Raw genomic sequence first — 20303 nt, forward strand, 5'->3', positions numbered from 1 at the left:
GTTGGAAATACCCAATTTGGACTTATACCAATTTCATGATAAATAGCATCTTTCCATTTCCCATCAACAGTGGCCATCAGAAAAGTAATGTATTTCATAGAAACAATATTTTAAGTTGACCTTGTGTTTAATGTCCATTTTTGTGTCTTAACCCCAGATCAAGATTCCCATGAATAAATCTATTCACCTAGAACGAAGAGCCACGGACTCTCATTCACATGTCCATCCATCCCCTTCCCTCGCATACCTGCCCACGCATACCCACACCGAATGCTCTATACCTCTGCTACAAGCCTTGTGCCAGCTGAGGACAGGCATGTCATAAACACCTCCTGGTGAAATAGGAAACTGAGGCAGCATGTGGACCATTGAAACGAGAGAGCAGAGTTCCAGTCTGGGCCAGCACTGTTTCTATGACCCATCCCAGCTGGGTTTCACATTGGGTAGCATCAAAGGAGGGCAGTTGGCATTGTAAGCAGATAGGGGTGTGGGAGAGTTTACCCTGAATTTCAGTAGCCAACAAACAGAAGTCAAACCAGAAACACTTGCTTTGCTCAGCATTTAAGTTTTTGAATGAGGAAAATGGCCCTTTTCCATTGTATCTTGAAAAGCGTTGTTCCCTGGGAAAATGCTCCCAAAGTTGCCACACCTTTTGATGATGGCAACTTAAATGTTCAATTCTGGACTTTTTTTTTTTTTTAAATAAGAAATGCCCTCTCGTTGGGGCATAAGCTCTCACAACAGTGTGGCAGGATGGCTTTTCTTAACACAGAACCATAGAAATTAGAGCAGAGGGGAGACTAACTATTAGGTAATTTCTTCCCTGCCCCATTTGTGGAGGTTTGTTTCCTACAGCAAATTCTCCTGGTGTTTTGTCCAGCAAGGTTGAAATGATTCAAGTAATGGGGCTTCCAGTAGGGACATATGGTTATTTTATCCAGTTAGCATGTTTCTTTCACTTTGCCTATAAACTGGCCGGTCACAGAAATTGGATCTGCAGGTAGGTGACTCTGGATCTTGAGGGGATCTTGGGGTGTAAATAATGTGGGTTCTGTTTGTAAAGATTTTGTGTAAATAGGTTGCACAATTATATAAAGTATTGCTTCCAACAAACATCTAGTCTGTTTTATGTCAAATGTGAATCACTGATGAACACGTGAACCCTCAGATATTTTGTCCGAAGCACAGATGACTCTCTCAAAGATAGGAAACTGATGGTTTGTGTCCTAGTGTGACAGTCACAAATTTCCAAAAGACCTTTTTCCTCCCTCTGATGAAAATTTCATTCAAGTAATGCTTTTAAGTAGAAATGACCCAAGAAGGAAAAATTATGTATCTTTGCTTTTCTCCACTTCTTCCTGCTCTCATCTTAAATTATATCCTGCCCAAACATAAAGGTATAGCTGAAGTTCACAGTTAGTGCTGAGCCATTTGTGTTTTCTATAGTAATAGTCATTACTATTATTCAAACATAAAAGCTCTACCCTTTCTTCCTGTCCTGTCCAAATGGCAAAATTCATGGGACTACTTAGACCATGAGCAGATAAATTATTGGAGTTCAGACTTTGGTATTACAGAATTTGGGGGATGTTTATTTTAATTAAAAGTCCTAAGGAAATAAAGTTTGGTGTCCTTGGTATAATGTTGGTTGACAATCACTTTACATTAAAACAAATAACAATCAGCTCATATCATCTGTCCCTGTTTGGCAGGCAGCGATTCTTGTGGCTGCTTTGTTTCAGGAAACTGAAAGATATTTTCAGGCTAAAAAATTTTGCTTGGCACCGTAGTCCAGTAATCAGAGTTAGGGCTAGAGACTGACACTGGGGACTCTAGGTTATCTTATCTTATTAAAATCTGTTGGAAAAAGTTTAAAGATTCCAAATAATCTCTGCTCCTATGTTAATTCCCAGAAACTAAAATGTTTTTAATTTAGCTGACATCAGCTGTAAGGTTTCCATCCACAATATTAATCAAACTGACTTTCTTCCATCCTTCCAGAAAAATGTTTTTTGAGATACAACGTGCATACCATTAATTATTTTAGTTTCAAATTATTTGGTAAAATGCTTTAGGCAGGATAAATCATTTCCACATGATTTGTTTTAAATTTATAAAGGATTTTCTTAAAAGTTAATTCCATTTTTATGTCTTTTTTTATAATAATGGTGATTCCATTAATATTTGAAAATTCTTCATTCAGAACTGAATTTAATATGCTTATTAAACTAATAGGATTTCAACAGTTCTTTTTTATCAATAAAGAATTTTATATACTATAAAAGTTGGATACTTGAAAACATCTCAAGCAAATAATCATCTAATATTGATATCAATAGAAATAATTTTATATAAACAAATACATATAGCATACATGTTTATACAACATATAAACATTCAAGTATGTATGATAACGTGTATTTCCTCAAGTCTATATTATGAACTTAGTGCTAAAGTTTTTATCTTTCCATATTCATCACTCTTAGGCAAAAATGACAGCTAAAGGAAACAGTCAGTTGCTTTTTTAAAACAGTCACTAATCACAGGAAATCTTAATATAGGAATTTACTATTTCTTTCCAAATGGAGACTCTAACAGAAGAATGTGAAGGAATAGCACAATGTATTATGTGTGTCAAAATTTTAAAGATACTTTGCTAGAATATTCATATTTTGCAGTATCTGGCTACAAATATGGCTTTGCTTCATTTTCAGTTTTCCAGACATTCTCTTTGATTCATATCATGGCTGTACGTGCTTTGTTTGGTTTTGGAAGGATTTTGTTTGGCTTTTTCAATATTTCTCCTTTGTTATAGCTTCACAAGTTGGCTAAAGACTGAGGAAGGGGAAGTGTTCATCTTTAAATTCTAGGTTCAATTAACAATTACAAATGTCAGAAACAAGATCACTACCTGGCCTAACAACTGTAAGCATCACACAACCAACATTCTCATTTCACTCAGGAGAGAAAAACAGTGCAAGCTGATAAGTTCACATTAGTAAGCACATCTTCTGCTGGAATATAAACTGGAAACATCTCTTAATAAAGAAAGAAAAAGGAAAGTAAGAGTTTTTTTCCTTATGTAAGTCTCTTCATCTAGAAACTTTACAAACAGTAATACATCCCTCCTCCCAAAATATTGAAAGCCCATCATTTTCATAGGTGTCTGATTGCTGCTCGCACACCTTTCATTTCTGTTTCCAAATGCAAGGCTTTACAAAAGAAATATTGCTTGGTCCAGATGGCCTTCTAGAAGCCTCCCTGAGAGAACTCAGGAGAAGTTTCTCTAGCCAAAAATATTGTTTCCGCTTATTCAAGTGCCAGAAATCCCACTGCCACTCTTTCGCGCAGATCAAATAAACCATCTAAAGATGTGGTTGTTGTCTTTGTCAACTGAAAGGGTTGATTCCACTATTAGACGACAGTGTATCCTCCCACACCCATCCAGCCCACGACCCACAGCCTTCCCTCTGGATTTATGAGCAGGAACACGAAAATCAGAGCTGAGAGGTTTGTAGTGAAAATGAAAGATAAAGGGACATAACTCTGTTTTAGAGATTCTTAGTAATTGCACTTTTCTCTTTATTTCCCTGCTCATTTAACATTTTCAGAAAGATCGGCCATAATTTTGATTTTTAAAAGTCCAGTTCTTAGAAAATCTGAGTCTGCCAATGATGACTTTAAGATTGGATGGATTAACACAAAATTGCGAAATTTTAAACATTTAAAGCAAAGTAATGAATTGCTACAAAGTATTGAAATCATATCATATTCTATTTCACTTTTTTTTTTTTTTTTTAGTGGCAAATGGCTGGTTTGGTATTAGAAGGTAAGAGTGTTTTTAATAGGCCGGGTGCAGTGGCTCACACCTGTAATCCCAGCACTTTGAGAGGCCGAGGTGGGCAGATCACAAGGTCAGGAGTTTGAGACCAGCCTTGCCAACATAGTAAAACCCCGTCTCTACTAAAAATACAAAAAATCAGCTGGGTGTGGTAGCGGGTGACTGTAATCCCAGCTACTTGAGAGGCTGAGGCAGGAGAATCACTTGAACCTGGGAGGCAAAGGTTGCAGTGAGCCAAGATCACACCACTGCAATCCAGCCTGGATGACAGAACAAGACTCCGTCTCAAAAAAAAAAAAAAAAGAGTGTTTTTAATGTAGATTAAATCGGACAATGTTTTAAATTGTTTGCTTTGTCCTTAATTTATAACACACTCTTAAGGATATTTTAATCAAAATATTCTTTATCCAGGTTCATATTTTTCCGGGTTTTATTTGCTCAATTTTGATTTTAAATATGTCATTATTTTAGCTGGATGAAATCTCAGAAATCTTTTAGTCAGATGCCTTCAGTTTATGACTTAATGCACAGAAACCCAGCAAGGCTTCAGAAGCTGCCCAGTATCACTCACGGCCAAGGTGGAGAGAGGGCGGCGAGCAGAAGTCAGGGCTTAGTTTGTAAGTAAAGATATGGAATATCATAAATGTGTCTTCAGTTGAATTGCAGTGAATACCCACACTCATGACCAAAACGAGATAGAGCCTTAAACGCACTCAGTCACAATCAAAATCTGGATTTGGGTAGTTCCAATGTATGTCTTTTCTTGAGGATAAGCAGAAACCAATGAGGAAAGAGAGAAACCAGGGCCTCCACGTGCCGTTCCCCACACGCCTCCCTGCTCAGTGATGCCCTGCCCTCGTCCCCCAGCCCTGCCCCAGGAAGGCTTCTAGGCTCTGTTCACTGCAAACCCCACTTCACATCATTAGTTATCAGTCGTTCAGTCTCCCAACATAGATTGGAAACTCCCAGAGCAAGCCTGGGGAGCCTTTGGCAGAGAGGCCATATTTACTCCAAAGCCCAGTGTCATCTCAAGGACATCAAAGGACAGGTCCCCAGAGTCACACTCTCAGTTACACCTGTGACCACACACACCCCATGGTGTTCAGTGCCTATGGCAGCAAGATCGAAGTGATGGCCAGGAGAGGATCATTTTGTTCCTTGGACACCTTTCCCTCTCTTTCCTCTTCGTGTATTTCTCCCTCTAAGGATGGATGGGTCTGTGTGTGTATCTTTCTGTTCCACCCTCGTTTTCCTTGCCCTGAATTCTCCATTTCCTCTTTTTCTTTACATCTTTTTCTTTCTCACTACATCATCTCCACACCCCAGGCCATCCCTCACCTTCTTTCCTGTAGCTAATTACATTAGAGACTTTCAGAGCATTCTTTTATTTATTTATTTTTTGGTTGTATTAATTAAAGAATTTTGTAATTCTTTTTTTTTTTTTTTTTTTTTTAAGACAGTGTCTTGCTCTGCCAGCCAGGCTGGAGTGCAATGGCGTGATCTCGGCTCCCTGCAACCTCCGCCTCCCGGGTTCAAGTGATTCTCCTGCCTCAGCCTCCTGAATAGCTAGGATTACAGGCGCACAACATGCCTGGCTAATTTTTGTATTTTTAGTAGAGACGGTGTTTCACCATTTTGGTCAGGCTGGTCTCAAACTCCTGACCTCATGATCTGCCCACCTCCGCCTCCCAAAGTGCTGGGATTACAGGCGTAAGCCACCGCGCCCAGCCCAGAATTTTGTAGTTCTTTTTATACTGAATTTTATTAAAAATACAAAGCAACCATTTCTATAATTGTCTTTTTTTCCCCCCACTTTAGGTCAGTGGGCCTCAAAAAAAAAGTGAGGCAATTTCTTACCACTACCTTAGGGAATAAAGAATTCTGTCTACCGTAGCATGCACCTCCCTGCAGCATCTTGGGCAGAAATAGGTACACGAAACACATTTAGTAAACATTATTTAGCTAACTGGTTTCCAAATTCCTGACAATGCTAAAAAAAAATTTATTAGGTGTACTTTTAACAGTATATATGACATTTTTCTGATGGAAAAATTGAAAGATGTTTCCATCAATTATTTCATCAGTTGTTATTCATCAATTGTGCTTTGAAAAAATGTACCAGTATTTTAGTAAATCTTTCAGTCTCTTCTAGTTAATGTTAACTCATTAAATCTGTTTTCCAAAGAAAGAATAAGCCTGCATTATTGGTCTTAGCTACAAACTGCTATAAATGGCATTCATTGTTTGCTTTTCTCGTAGGCAATAGGAGCTTAAATTTGATGTCAAACATTTTTAAATAAAGACATTTAAACATTTGGCATGTTACACATTTGTCTCGGTTTTAAAAATAATTTTTAAAAATCTTTAAAGAAGATTTCTGGTTTCAAAAAGAAATCTGAGATGGAGGTGATAGTAGCGGAACTCTACATAATTACTAAAAAATCAACGAATTATGCACGTACAATGGGTGAATTTTATGGTATGCAAATCATACCTCAATAAAGCCACTTTAAAAATTGAGAAAATTAAGCACAAAACCTAATTTGATGGCAAATGTGTTAACTCCCTTAGATTTTGATACACTTGTAAATCCAATTGTCTTCACCTCAATACATAGCTTTCTACATAGCATACTTGGCTTTATTTTTCCAGATTTCCTTGTGAAAAGATATCGAAAACAAAGACTTGCCTACTCTTGTCTGATTATTCTGCCTGAATATTTTTAAAGAGAAATCTTGCCATCTACATGTTTAAACCCCGAGGAAAGTTTTAAAAATAGAAGGCTACCTTGGTCTCTCGGATCAGTGTTTAAAGTAAGCATGGCTCTGGTCCGTGGAGACCCAGACCTGGGCAAGTAGATGATTCGGGATGGTCACATATGCAGATAACTGGCACACACATGCACCTCAGGCTCTCCTCCCTGCTGTTCAGCCGCCTCGACCTTTCCTGCCCTGCTCCTGCCAAATCCATCTTCCAAGCCTTCTACTGCTTCTCCTTCCCCATTGCACCCCCGACTTCCTGGAACTCTTGGTAAAGTCCTGAATTAGTCTTACCAAGAACAACACACAAATCTTTCTATTTTCTAGCCCCATCTTTCCATTTATTTAGCTAAAGCTAAATAATTTCATCCTGCCTTTGTAAAAAGCAAAATGTTAACGCTGTCCATTCATTTTACATCCGCTTAATTTCCACATTCCAAGAAATGTCCTCCCTTTTGAACAAATGTGTCTAGCTATCATCTTTGCTACACCTCTTCCTTTTCTGGTCCATCATCTGCTGAAAGAACTGTGTCCTGCGTTTCAGTACCTCCTCCTCCTCCGTGTAAGCCAAGCTCTGGACTTCAGATCATCTGCATTTGATTAGCGTCTGTCCTCTGCTGATATTCTAAGTTTTTTAATTTTTCTAAATTTATTTGTTTTCCTCCTGAGGCTCTGCCAAATATATAGCATCCCTGAGTCTAGTTTCTTAAGGAGACAACTAAATCTGTGATTTATAAGAGTTTAGAGGGGACAGGAAGCTTCAGGCATGAGCCTGTTTCTATTCATTGTATTTTCCAAAACACTGATGTCTCTCAAACTCTTGCAGGTCTTAAAACTACTCTGAAATCATAAAACCCACTTAGAATTCAAACAGTCTGCTTCTCACTGGGCCATTCTGTGATAAGTGGAATTAAATAATCTCTGGCCAGCAATAACAGTAGCAATACCAGTAGCAATGGTGGTAGCAGTAACCATGTGTGCAGTGGTCATGGGAGTGGTAATAATAACCAGAGGAGAGATCGTCACACTCCTAACAGTAGTGGTGGCCATCATGACAGTGGTGTGGCCACAGTAGTGACAGTGCTGGTAGCATAACTGCTTCCATTTATATATATATAAAACATATATATTATATTCCATATATGTGTATATATATATATATATATTTTTTTTTTTTTTTGAGACGGAGTCTTGTTCTGTTGCCCAGGCTCGAGTACGATGGCAGGATCTCGGCTCACTGCAACCTCTGCCTCCTAGGTTCAAGCGATTCTCACGCTTCAGCCTCCCGAGTAGCTGGGATTACAGGCGCATGCCACTATGCCCGGCTCATTGTATTTTTGGTAGAGACGGGGTTTCACCATGTTGGCCAGGCTGGTCTCGAACTCCTGACCTCAAGTGATCTGCCCGCTTCGGCCTCCCAAAGTGTTGGGATTACAGGTGTGAGCCACTGCACCTGGCCCTTGCATATATTATTTTATGTAATCCTCACAGCAGCCCTACAGGGGCGATATTATCCCCATTTTCCAGATGAAGAAATTAAGACTGGGAAAGGTAGCTTTATTCATTGTGGATCACACAGCTAGGAAAAGGCATCCCTAGATTCAAAGTCAGGTGTAATGGAGCCCAAAGTCCACATCCCTAACCTCTGCATGAAGCTGCTTCTAAGGGAAACCCCCAGAAAAGCCAGATCCTTTCTCTCCAGGGAGCTTCATTCCCCTTCATTGCAGCCACAGGCTACTGAGAGCCACAGCAGGCTGTGTCTATCCTGGAAAGTGCCCTGTTTCTGTGTGGAGAAGATGATCCCCTGTGCCTGCTCAGACCATCACTGACCTGGCAGGTGGAGCTGCCCCAGGAACACAAGAGGCCTCCCTTCCGTGCCCCTCATGGCCCTACCCTCTGAGTGACAGCCAGAGAGCTACAGGGGAAGGGACGGGAGGGATAAAGAGGAGCTTCTTCAGGCTTCTGCACCTTTCAGAGCTTGGAAAATGAATCCACTAACTGCCCAGGGTGCAGAATCCTCCCAACCTCCTGCACGACCCCCAAACTCAGCACCCTCTCTGAACCTGGGCCTTCCGGGGCCTTCCCCAGCTGCTCAGCATGCTGCTCCCGTCTGGCTTTTCACTGTGCTTCCCAGTCAGGTGCAACATGAACGCCACCCCATCCCACCCCAAACCCGATATTCCCACTGTTACATTCTTATGAATTATTTAAAGGGCTTCTCCATCAAAGGCCATGGAGTGTCTTCCGTCTGAATTCCATGATAGGTAACCCTAGATTAGCACAATGTGAATTGGTGTCCGTGTTAAATGACTTCAGTTGAACTTTCAGAAATTTCATGTAGAGATAGATTAGCATCCGTAAATTATCTGGCAATAGGAATGAATGGCTGCTGAATTTCAATTCAAAATATTATTAAAATACTGATGAAATTATCACTACAATTTAAAGTGTAAAAAGATGAAAAACACGTTCTATACTTTCTAAGTCTCCAGTCATATTCTTTTACTATCTTCCTGACAGTTGTTTATTTAATTATTGAGACAGGGTCTCACCCTGTTGCTGGAGTGCAGTGGCATGATCATGGCTCACTTCAGCCTCGACCTCCTGGGCTCAAGTGATCCTTCCACCTCAGCCTCCCGAGTAGCTGGGACCACAGGTGCGTGTCAGCACGCCCAGCTAATTTTTTTTTTTTTGGAAAAGACAGAGTCTCACTATGTTGCCCAAGCTGGTCTCAAACTCCTAGGCTTAGGGGATCCTCCCGTCTTGGCCTCCCAAAGTGATTACAAGCGTGAGCCACTGTGCCCAGCCTTCATTACAATTTTTAAAGATGTTTATCCATAAAACAAAGGGTTACTGATATTCAGATGTTATACAAGGACCAAATATCACTGCCTTCAATCCTCCTAACAAATGCTTTAGGTGTTTTTAAGACTTAAAATGTCACTCATATATTGTATTATTGAATTCTAGTATTGTAATAAATTATAGTAAGAACTTTCAAATGGAAGCCCAGGATGAAAAATGTTATAGTTTACTTTTTCCCAAATTCTCTTGTTAAAATTGCAGTTTCACGTATTTGCTTATCTGCACATTATCTGTATGTATTTTTAGCCTCATCTTATGTAATAATATTTCTGAAATAGATATGCTATTTTTATAAATTACATTAAATATAATTTAAAATACATAGTATATACAAAATAAATATGTAGCTGTATTAGAACTTTATAATTATCCCAAATACAGTTATCAGCCATACTTTGGGTTACAGTGATTAATAAGAAGAATTTGAGATTTGGGGTAAAAAGCCTTAGATTCTAGTCTTGTCCTCTTAAGTTCCTTTATAAGATTAACTAGTACTGAACCCCATTGTTTGCACCTGTAAAACTAAATAATCATGCCTTCTGTACTATAGGTGAGAAAATGTCTTTGAAAATGTTTTGGGCCAGGCGCGGTGGCTCACAGCTATAATCCCAGCACTTTGGGAGGCCGCAGCAGGTGAATCACTTGAGATCAGGAGATCAAGACCAATCTGGACAACAGGGCAAAACCCCATCTCTACTAAAAATACAAAAAGTTAGCCAGGCTTGGTGGGGCATGCCTGTAGTCCCAGCTAGTCAGCTAGTGGGGAGGCTGAGGTGGGAGGACCACCTGAGCCCGGGAAGTCAAGGCTACGATGAGCTGTGATCGTGCCATTGCACTCCAGCCTGGGAGACGGGAGTGAGACCCTGTCTCAAAAAAAAAAAAGAATATTTTGTAATAGTATAAAGTACTATCAAATGAAACCTCTTTTTTGGGTAATGGGCCTTCCTAATAGCATTACCCTCCTCCAATTTTCAGTTTGGAAACTAATATTCCAGGGCTTACTGAGGGTATAGTTAACTAGAGTAGAGGTTATAGTTGCCAAGACAATCTTCCTATTTCCTCCTCAAGGAAACTGACATCCTTTCCCCTAGATCTACCCCTCCCCTGGCGCCCAGAAAGCTGTGCCAGACAATCCATCCATGCTGTCCCACTCGGAAGTAGGGCTGGGCCAGGCCAGGGCAGCCCAGCCCAGCTCTTAGCTTCCCCATCGTTGGATCCTCGGACCACCTCTGGACAGAGGAAAAACACCCAGAGTGAAGAAAAGGAAACAGGTGGTTCAACTTCCTCTGCTTAGGGTCCAGGAAGGAGCAAATGTGGGCCCATCAGTGCATGTAGCAAGAACAGGAACCCCACCAGGTTTCAGTCCAGCTTCGTCTAATAGAGACTGTCTTTATGTGCTTTGTCATAAGAAAAGTCAAGCAGCTAATAAATAGCAGAACCGACCAGGCGCAGTGGCTTACCCCTGTAATCCCAGCACTTTGGGAGGCCGAGGCGGGTGGATCATGAGGTCAGGAGTTGAAGACCAGCCTGGCCAACATGGTGAAACCCCATCTCTACTAAAAATACAAAAATTAGCTGGGTGTGGTGGCGGGCGCCTGAAATCCCAGCTACTCAGGAGGCTGAGGCAGGAGAATCGTTTGAACCAGGGAGGCGGAGGTTCCAATGAGCCGAGATCACGCCATTGCACTCCAGCCTGGGCAACAGGGCTAGACTCCATCTCAAAAAAAAAAAAAAAAAAAAAAAAAATAGCAGAACCAATATTTTAAAATGTCATCTCTCTTCCAGATTGCTTTAATTTAGGCTGGAGTAGGCTGCGTGTCCTCAGGCTCTAGGAGACAGCTTTTGAGCCATAGACAGAGCCACAGAAAGATCCAGTGTCTCCTATCACACCCCTTAGTTTTGTGTGTCTGTTATGTCACTGGTGACCAGAGACACAAGGCTCCTGCAGAGCAAAGAAAGCCGACTCCATGCACACTTCTCTGTGTCCCCTTCCAGTCCCCATGCCCCTCTCCTGTCTCCTGGCATCCCTGACCTTCTAAAGCTGACTTTTAAATACCTGTTCCTTGAAGCCCTTCCCTGGCCAAACCAGCACCATTGTGATAGCTCCTTCTCTCTGCAGCTCCTTGGCCCTGAAGCACCACAAACATCATAAACTCACTTGCCCTTTAACTGTTAAGTCATTTGCATGAGTTAACTTGAGCCCAAGCCAACATGAAAATTCTTTTTGTGAAAAGGTCTCACTCTGTCACCCAGGCTGGAGTGCAGTGGTGTGATCACAGCTCACTGCAGCCTTGACCAGGCTCAAGCGATCTTCCCCACTCAGCCCAAGAGTGCTGGGATTACACTACCACACTGGCCCCGACATTACCAGTTTTGAAGTCAGCCATGGTGTCCTACCAGAGGCTCAGCAAGTGTTGGCCAACTGACCAGTGAATATTACCAGATCAGGGGCACAGAGAGACGCGTGCAGATAAAGGAGAGGAAAAGGGTGAGCTCAGAGCTGGAAAGCTTTGTGGAGACCTGGGGTGATTCTGTCTTCTCCTATCACTGTCCCCTCAATCACCCAGCTCACGCCCCAGAGAGAGCCATCATGTGCCCTGGTCTGTCTTCCTTCCCTCCTCCTGACCCTTTCCGCTGCTTAGCTGCTCCTCACCCTTCACATGTCAGTTTAAACATCACGTCCCACAGGATGCCCCACCTGATCAGGTTAGGTCCCCTATCAGTTACTCTTCAACTCCCCTGTGCCTTGCTTTTGGAGCAAATGTTCTAGTTCATAAGTAATAGTCATTTCTATCACTGTCTATTTAATGTCCTTCCCGCCATTAGACTGGAAGCCCTGTGAGGTCAGGGACCACATCTGCCTTGTTGCCTGCTGTCGTAAGTCCCTGGGCCTGTGGCACGCCAGGTATGCAGTAGGCTCTGCATCCATGTCAATGCAGGGAGCTGATAGGCACAGGTGTGGGCCAGGGCATCCTGCAGAGTTTGATGGGGTGGGAGGCAGAGCCCCATATCCCTGAGACCAGCTGGGATGAAGCCTCACTGCACATTCCAGGTGACTTAAAGATTCAGCACGTATGTGTGATAGCAAAGCTTTGCCCAGACAACTACAGTCCCTTCCCTAAGGTCCCAAATTAAAGAAAAAGAGTCCTTCTCCAAATCACCAACTATCGAACTTGTGTCCCTCTATTCAGGCAGGTCGGTATTGCTGCTCTTGGCTTTGCATTCAGCCTTTTCCATCATCACCAGGTCAGCGGTCACAGAGCATCTCCCGTGTAACTGGCAGGTACTGGGTGCTGGGTGCCAGGTCCTGGGAGTCAAAGGTACGTGAGGCCTGGCGCCTCCCCACAGGGGCCTCACAGTGTTGTGAAAGACAGCAATGTAAACAAATACTCTCACTAGATGGGAACACAGGCTATACCAAGAGCTGTACAGGGAAAGGGTGGAGAGGGATTTGCTCTACCAAGGAGGCCTCAAAACACTTCAGAGAGGTGACACCTTGACATCTGGAAGCATCAGGAGGAGTTTGCCAGACAGGGAAAGGGCCTTCAGAGAGAGAACAGGGCATGCGACAGAGCTGCAGCGCGGTGTGTGTTGAGGGACAGGCCTCAGGGGACTGGCCGGAGATGAGGCTGAGCGGGGAGGGTCCCATCATGGGCAGGCTTGGGTCTCCACTGAAGATATTGCACTTAATTCTGCAAGTCCAGAGAAAACCATGGCAGGGTTAAAGCAAGTGGATGATTCCATCAGATCTGTTTTAGAAAGATAACAGCACGCTCCCAACTAGAAAAGTGCCACTCCCTATAAACATCCTGGCACCATGTCCCTGAGAGCTCCAGGAGCCAGCTTTGGAGCCGGGAAGCCTCACTGAGCTGAGGGTGCCTGGCACCCAAACGGACATCCTTAAAATGAATGTCACAACAAAACTGAGAGGGAACCAAGGGCACACGAGGGCCTTTCTAAGGACTCTCCAAGTGGGAGAAGTTGCAAAATAGGAAAGAAGAATGAAACAGTGCCCATGAGAGTGTCTCCGGGAGCATCATCTTCCGCCTTTTTTGAGGAGTTTCAGGGCGCTGTTGACCTCGTAGGTAAGGAAGAGCCGTATCCCAGGAGGCCACAGCTGGGCTGAGAGATTTAGCAAGTGGAAGGCACAGCCAGGATCTCGAGGAGAAATTTGATCACGGCCAACACTGGCTGGAAGTTTAGGAATTCCCTGGGAACTGCTGTGAGGCCAGTCATTCATTCATTGAGCAGAAAGACTTAGCACCATATGGGAAAAGGGTGATACCCCAAAAAAGAAGGACTCTAGCAGCTGTATTCAAATATTAGCGTTAATTCTCACAGAGAACTCCCTCTCAGGGAGCCACAGCAATACTGTCATCAGAATGTGCCAGAAGGAACCCCTTCAGTGTCCACAGAAGTTAATTTGGAAACATAGTGAATAGGGAAAGACTTAGATCAATTTGTAGTTTCTAGAAAATTACTCTTTTAGGACTATGGAGAAAAAAAGTCAAGTACTAAGTACCAGAAATGCAAAATATATGACAATTTCCCATAGATGTGATTACTATTGTCATCACGCCGTCATCATCACCTTCACCATCAAATTGTAAGTCAGATTATGTCAGTGCTTATCTGATCCACGGGCAATGGCCGAGGTGTCAGAAAAACTACAGTTTGATGGTGACTGTTTCCTTCCTACGCAGAAGACACGTGTGCTATGGTGATACTGGCCTTCACCTCCAGGAGTCTGAAATCATAGACATATGTACAGTAAGATGTGCAAAGCAATTGACCAGTGATTTATTACAACAAATAATGCCATAGGTAACTGTCAAAAGCCCATTGCATCCGGAGTTCCACGGCAATGCGTGGAGATGCCTGGCATTGCTCTAGGTACCCAATGTCGTATCTGTGTGAGCAGTGCAGTCTCACAAAGATGGCCCTGATTGGGAAGAAGTGCAGCCATGGCAGGCCCTCAGATCGTCCCTGTGCTCACTACCCTGGCCTTTTCTCCGATTCTTGTTGCATCAGGTAGCACCTGCTTCTTCCTTCCCTCTCCCCTCCAGCAAATGGTAAGCTCCCAGAGGGCAGGGCCAAGTCTCATCCTCTCACTGTCCCAAGTGACTCACCAGGGCCTGGCACAAGGAAGCTGCTCGGTCCATACTTGATGGATGAATGGATAAGTGGTGACTAACCTAAGGAAATTCTGCCATTTGGCATCTTGGGGATGCCTTACAAGAGAAAGGCATCATTTACAGAAGGCTGCAAGAGGACTCTTCACTTTATAGACCTGCATACCCAAGCCAGCCTAACCATTTCTACCTGGGGGAGCTAAAACACGGAAGTTCTCAACATGAATGTGCATTAGAATCACCAGAGGAGTCCTAGTCAACCTCTAGGTTATCTGCACAAACCACATGGGACTGGGCCCAGGAATCTGCATTTTAACAAGTCCCCCCCCCCGCCCATTGTTCTGATTCAGGGGGTCACAGAACACACTCAGAGAACCCTTTTCAATCACCAGGCCCCTAAGAGCACAGGCTTGGCATTAGATAGAGTCAGCTTTATCCCTGTTCTATTATATCTTTACTAACTGCAGGGCTAAGTTGCACATAGTTCTTAAGCTCCTTCTGCCTCAGTTTCCTCAGTTATTAAAAGGGGATGAGTACAAACTCAGAGACAGAAAGGAGAATGGTGCTGAGCAGTGGCTCATGCCTTGTAATCCCAGCACTCTGGGAGGCCGAGGCAGGAGGATCACTTGAGCCTAGGAGACTGAGACCAGCTTGGGCAACATAGGGAGTCCTCGTCTCTACATAAAAAATTAGCTGGGCATGGTGGTGCACACCTATGGTCCCAGCCACACGGGAGGCTGAGGCAGGAGGATGGCCTGAGCCTGGGAGGTCGAGGCTGCAGTAAGCCGTGATGACGCCACTGCACTCCAGCCTGGGTGACAGAGTGAAACCCAAGGATTCTACTTTTGGGATCCTTGTCAAAAGTAGAATGGTGGTTGTTGAGGGCAGGGGGACATGGAAATGGAGAATTGTCTTATAGATACAGAGTTTCAGGGATTTTGAGTTTTTTGTTTTTTTTTTAGGATGGAGTCTTGCTCTGTTACCTAGGCTGGAGTACAGCGGCATGATCTCAGCTCACTGCAACCTCTGCTTCCCAAGTTCAAGCAATTCTCGTGCCTCAACCTCCCGTGTAGCTGGGATTACGGGCACCCACGACCATGCCCAGCTAATTTTTGTATTTTTAGTAGAGACAGGGTTTCACCATGTTGGCCAGGCTGGTCTCGAACTCCTGACCTCAGGTGATCCATCCGCCTTGGCCTCCAAAGTGCTGGAATTACAGGCGTAAGCCACCATGCACAGGCTGCAGAGTTTCAGTTTTGCAAGAAGGAAAAGCTCTGGAGTTCTGTAGCACAATGTACATAGAGTTAACACTACTGAACTGTACACTTAAAAATGTCTAAGATGGTGAATTTTATGTTTTATGTTTTTGCCACAACTAAAAAGAAAAAGTTTTACTGGGGTTGGATAATGGTATCTACTTCAAAGTGTTGTTATGAGCATTACATGGAATAATGTATGTAAAGTGCCAGGCAACAGGCCCCAGACTAGGAACTGCTCAAAAAATTATAGCTATTATTATTACAGTAGCATGGGTGTTAAAAAATTTAACCATGAGGCTATGCGCGGTGGCTCACACCTGTAATCCCAGCACTTTGGGAGGCCGAGGTGGGCAGATCACCTGAGGCCAGGAGTTCGAGACCAGCCTGGACAACATGGTGAAACCCAGTCTCTACTAAAAATACAAAAAAATTAGCCAAACGTGGTGGCACGCACCTGTAGTCCCAGCTAGTTGGGAGGCTGAGGCAGGAGAATCGCTTGAACCCGGGAGGCGGAGGTTGCAGTGAGCCGAGATAACACCACTGCACTCCAGCCTGAGCAACAGCGCGAGACTCAGTCTCAAAAAATATATAATAAATATAAAATATAATCATTAAGGAAGATTTCAAACCCTCCTCAAAAATCCAAGTAGCTTTTTGATGAACTGCATTTTTCTAAATCCTGACCAATAGACTATTTTTCATCTCACCTATAGACCCATAGGTTAAAAAAATACCACCTAAATTATAGGTGGCTATGTGAGAGCCTGGGGATATTCACGCTAGGCAGTCTCGTTCATAACACTACAATCCTCCATTTGCAGAGATGCAGGAAACAAGAAAAATGCTACATTTTGTTTTGCACCTTAAAGAAAATCAAGCAAAACCTGGGACCATAGAAGAAATAATCTCCCAGTCTTGAAAAACTACATGAAGTGTTTTTTATCTTTGATGTGCACATGGAACCCAAAGCAGGCTCGGGAACATGGCACAGACTCACAGCCACCGTTTGGATTCTCTGCGCACCGTTTTGATTTCCTGTGCATCTATGCTAATTTCGTCTCCCCAGCCTATTGTTTAAACCCTAGCAGGACAGATGTGCTGTTTTACAGGGCCATAACCCACTTGGCGGGTGGATAACCAAGAGGCCTTTGGTCTTCATCATTTACTCCAATAAGAAAACTAGACGATGGCCTTGTAAAACAGCATGTGACCCAGGCCCGGATTTCCACGTAACGCCAGCCTACAGGACCTCCTCGGAACCTCCAACCAACTTAGGAAAATTCCTCCCCGTCACAGAGGTGACCAAAATTAGCTCGAGGGAATGAAATTATGGAAAGGACAATCTAGGGGTAAAAACAGTAAAAACGAGAGGGCTGGGAAGTGACTTACAGGAATTTAGGCCACACAGGTGTTCATGTGAGTAAGAGTCATCATTTCTAAGGCTGAAAAGGTTGGCCACTGCTGGTAAAAATTCTAATCCTAGTAGGCTTAGAATCTCTCTCAATCAAAAGATAAATCCCAAAAGTCATTGCTAAGGATTCCCCCCATTTTTCTTTACCTCCATCCTATGTATAACCGTAAGTTACTACCTCTCAGCCCTCATCATGAGAGCCCAGCACTCCTGTCCCGGCAGCCCTGAGTAACATCAGCATTGACTGTTGGGAAGTGGTACTTGTGAAATCCAGAAACAGGCTGCAATAGATGCAAATAGACCATCATCAATGTGCATTAGGATTGCCCCAACCACCCCCAGATCTCGAAGGACCCCTGCAACCCAGTCACACCAGCATCCTTGCCAACAGGTCAAAGCAGGGTGGATTAGGATGAAGGGATATCATTGTAAGCAGCAAAAGGAAGTGATGAAAAGAACACAAATAACCAGACATTAACTTTGGGTTCTGAGCATGCTGCTTTCTGTCCATTTAATCTATCTTTTGCTGATGCACTTAAAGAAGCTACCTTGTCTTCTTAATGTGGGGATCTCTGATGAAGGCTTGAAGCTCTGAGACCCAAGCATCAGCCCCAGCTCTGGCTTTCCCTAGTCACATGACCTTGGAAGATCACTTCTTTTTTTTTCCTTCTTTTACTACTCTGAGCCTCAGTTTCCTCATCTAAAACAGGGCTTAGGTTACTTGACACAGTCTATATAAGTATGGTAGAAATTTTTTAAAAAATGAGTCTGTAAAATGGGACTATTCCAAGAGATTTCAGAGATGCCTTCCCATCTTAACATTCAACAGATCTATGATTCCTTTGTTACAGCTCATGTCCCTGGTATTTCTTTCTTTTCTGAGATGGAGTCCCGCTCTGTCACTCATGCTGGAGTGCAGTGGTGTGACCTTGGCTCACTGCAACCTCCACCTCCTGGGTTCAAGCAATTCTTCTGCCTCAGCCTCCCGAGTAGCTGGGACTACAGGCGTGCACCACTATGCCCAGCTAATTTTTTTGTATTTTTATTAGAGACAGGGTTTCACCGTGTTGGCCAGGCTGGTCTTGAACTCTTGACTTCAGGTGATCCGCCCGCCCCGGCCTCCCAAAGTGCTGGGATTACAAGTGTGAGCCACTGCGCCTGGCCGTCCCTGTTAATTCTAATCATCTTCTGTATGGGTTTACCAACAGACTCATCTCTTTGTACTCAGTGCAATCCTACCTTGCATTTTCTCATAACCTTATCATGTTACTTCTCAATTATGTTACAGCAAGGAGGTAAGATTTTGCCATTAGCCTGATGGTACAATTTTTTAAAACAATAATCAGTTGCCAGAATATATTCTTGCTTTTAAAGTTCTACATAATATTTCAAAAATATATAGGGAAGTATTTAGATGTTCCTTCCACAGCTGTTTTCTGCTTGATTTCGAGAGTTAACTGAACAGTCTGCTGTCTTGTGTCCAATGCGTTTCTCCTCTCCATTAAAATGCTGAAGATTTTTATTTTTTCCCCCTCTTTAGGGGGAAAAAAGAAGTCTTTCCTCTGTAATTTACTTTGGCTTTCTCAAAAGTTGGGTGGGAAAGTCAGTATAATTCAGGTGGAATCTAAAATGTTCTTGTTGCACAAGTGTGCACCAAAAGGAAACCTATAATTTCGAGTATTCTTTCAGGAAGTTTGTATTCTCTGTTTTCCAGGGGGCCTTTACTTTCCAAGGGAGTATGATCGACATGCCATTACTGAAGCAGGCCCAGAACACTGTTACGCTTGCCACCTCCATCAAGGAAAAATGATCTGTTAAATGAAGCTCTCATCAGGTGGGCTGAACATATACAGTGGGTTTCTTAAAGACAAACCACAATACTCAAAGCAACTTGTTAGGATGCCAGATTGGGACTTGACTCCGTTTACAGTTCATGTTAATCACGATGTTGTTGTTGTTGTCTCACTGGCCAGTTATTCCCCTAAAAAAATGAACGTTTTTCCTTTTGGATCCAAGCTTATGATTTTATCATTTTTAGTGTATTACGAATATGGGCTTATGATTTCACAGGGAGGTAAGATCCTGGGGAAAGATGGGCTGTGAGGCGAAGGTAGGTCTTTAATGAAATGGATCTTTCCCAAATAGACATATTCCCTCCACCCTTCTCATGTTAGTAAATGTTTCCTGCTTGTTCATTTATACAGCTGACACCACAAATAATTTTAAGAAAAGCCAGGCCTTTAAAACATAGTAACAACATTAAGGGGTCATCTCTATTTCACTAGTAATCTGATAAAACAACAGAGATGGCATCAAAAAAGAATACTAAGTATTATATTGGCTTAAAAAGACACTTTCTAAAAATAAACTTTCGAAACTGGTTACTATTAACCTCCACCCCTAAAACGAAACATCCATCTCCTTGAACTGCTAGATGATGAACAGGAAAGCTGTCATCCTGGGTGAATGCTGTGGGTCAACCGTTACCGGCAATTAAAAAATAAATGTGCAGAAACACAAGACCATCCATTCTCCCCCTTTATTTTCCCATTTAACTGTTTGCCATTGAGGCTATTTCCCCCTGGAAATGTATGGCTGGGACAGGACTCCCTCAGTCATAAACTTGTAGCGTCTCAGAAGACACAATGCACCCAAGCTGGTGCATGTGGCCCCTGCGAGATTTGCATCACATTAGAGATGCGGCTGCAGGTCAGATGGGTGGTGTGGTTAACGGGCTTAGTAAAGCTGTTTTGAAGAGGTTAACCCAGCTTGTAGTAAGGGTAAATAAACATAACAACCAGCCATTGTTCCCTATTCAGCATGTACTCTTATATTGAAGGCTAAAGGGTATTGAAGCTGCAGAGGGATCAACTTGTGCTTGCCAGAGGACGCCAATGAAGTTTGAAACACCAACAATCAGAGATTTTGTTTCTGTTCCTCATTAAATCATGAGCTTTTGTGCCGAGACTCTGGACGACTGTTCCTTAAGAAATTAACAGAATGGGAAGTTTTAAACTCTACACCAACCTTTTCATG

At 42.9% G+C, this 20303-nt stretch overlaps 1 protein-coding gene and 1 long non-coding RNA gene across 8 annotated transcripts in view; one reads left to right on the forward strand and one right to left on the reverse strand.

Moving 5' to 3' along the window:
• The window catches only part of CLYBL (citramalyl-CoA lyase), a 288951-nt gene that overhangs the window by 265358 nt on the left and 3290 nt on the right, over positions 1–20303 (forward strand). For 2 of the 6 annotated variants that reach the window (XM_054665529.2, XM_016925494.4), the window contains 2 exons: positions 18982–19101; positions 20087–20234. In XM_054665529.2, the coding sequence (XP_054521504.2) occupies positions 18982–19077 (96 nt within the window). In that variant the 3' untranslated portion in view covers positions 19078–19101; positions 20087–20234. Of the gene's footprint in view, positions 1–12656; positions 15306–18981; positions 19102–20086; positions 20235–20303 lie in introns of those variants that run through there. The other 4 variants (XM_016925493.4, XM_054665528.2, XM_016925492.4 and 1 more) reach the window with 3 other exon arrangements.
• The window catches only part of LOC107967968 (uncharacterized), a 104023-nt gene that overhangs the window by 19649 nt on the left and 64071 nt on the right, over positions 1–20303 (reverse strand). The window lies entirely within an intron of this gene.

This window comes from Pan troglodytes, chromosome 14 (genome assembly GCF_028858775.2).
Source record: "Pan troglodytes isolate AG18354 chromosome 14, NHGRI_mPanTro3-v2.0_pri, whole genome shotgun sequence".
Taxonomy (NCBI): domain Eukaryota; kingdom Metazoa; phylum Chordata; class Mammalia; order Primates; family Hominidae; genus Pan; species Pan troglodytes.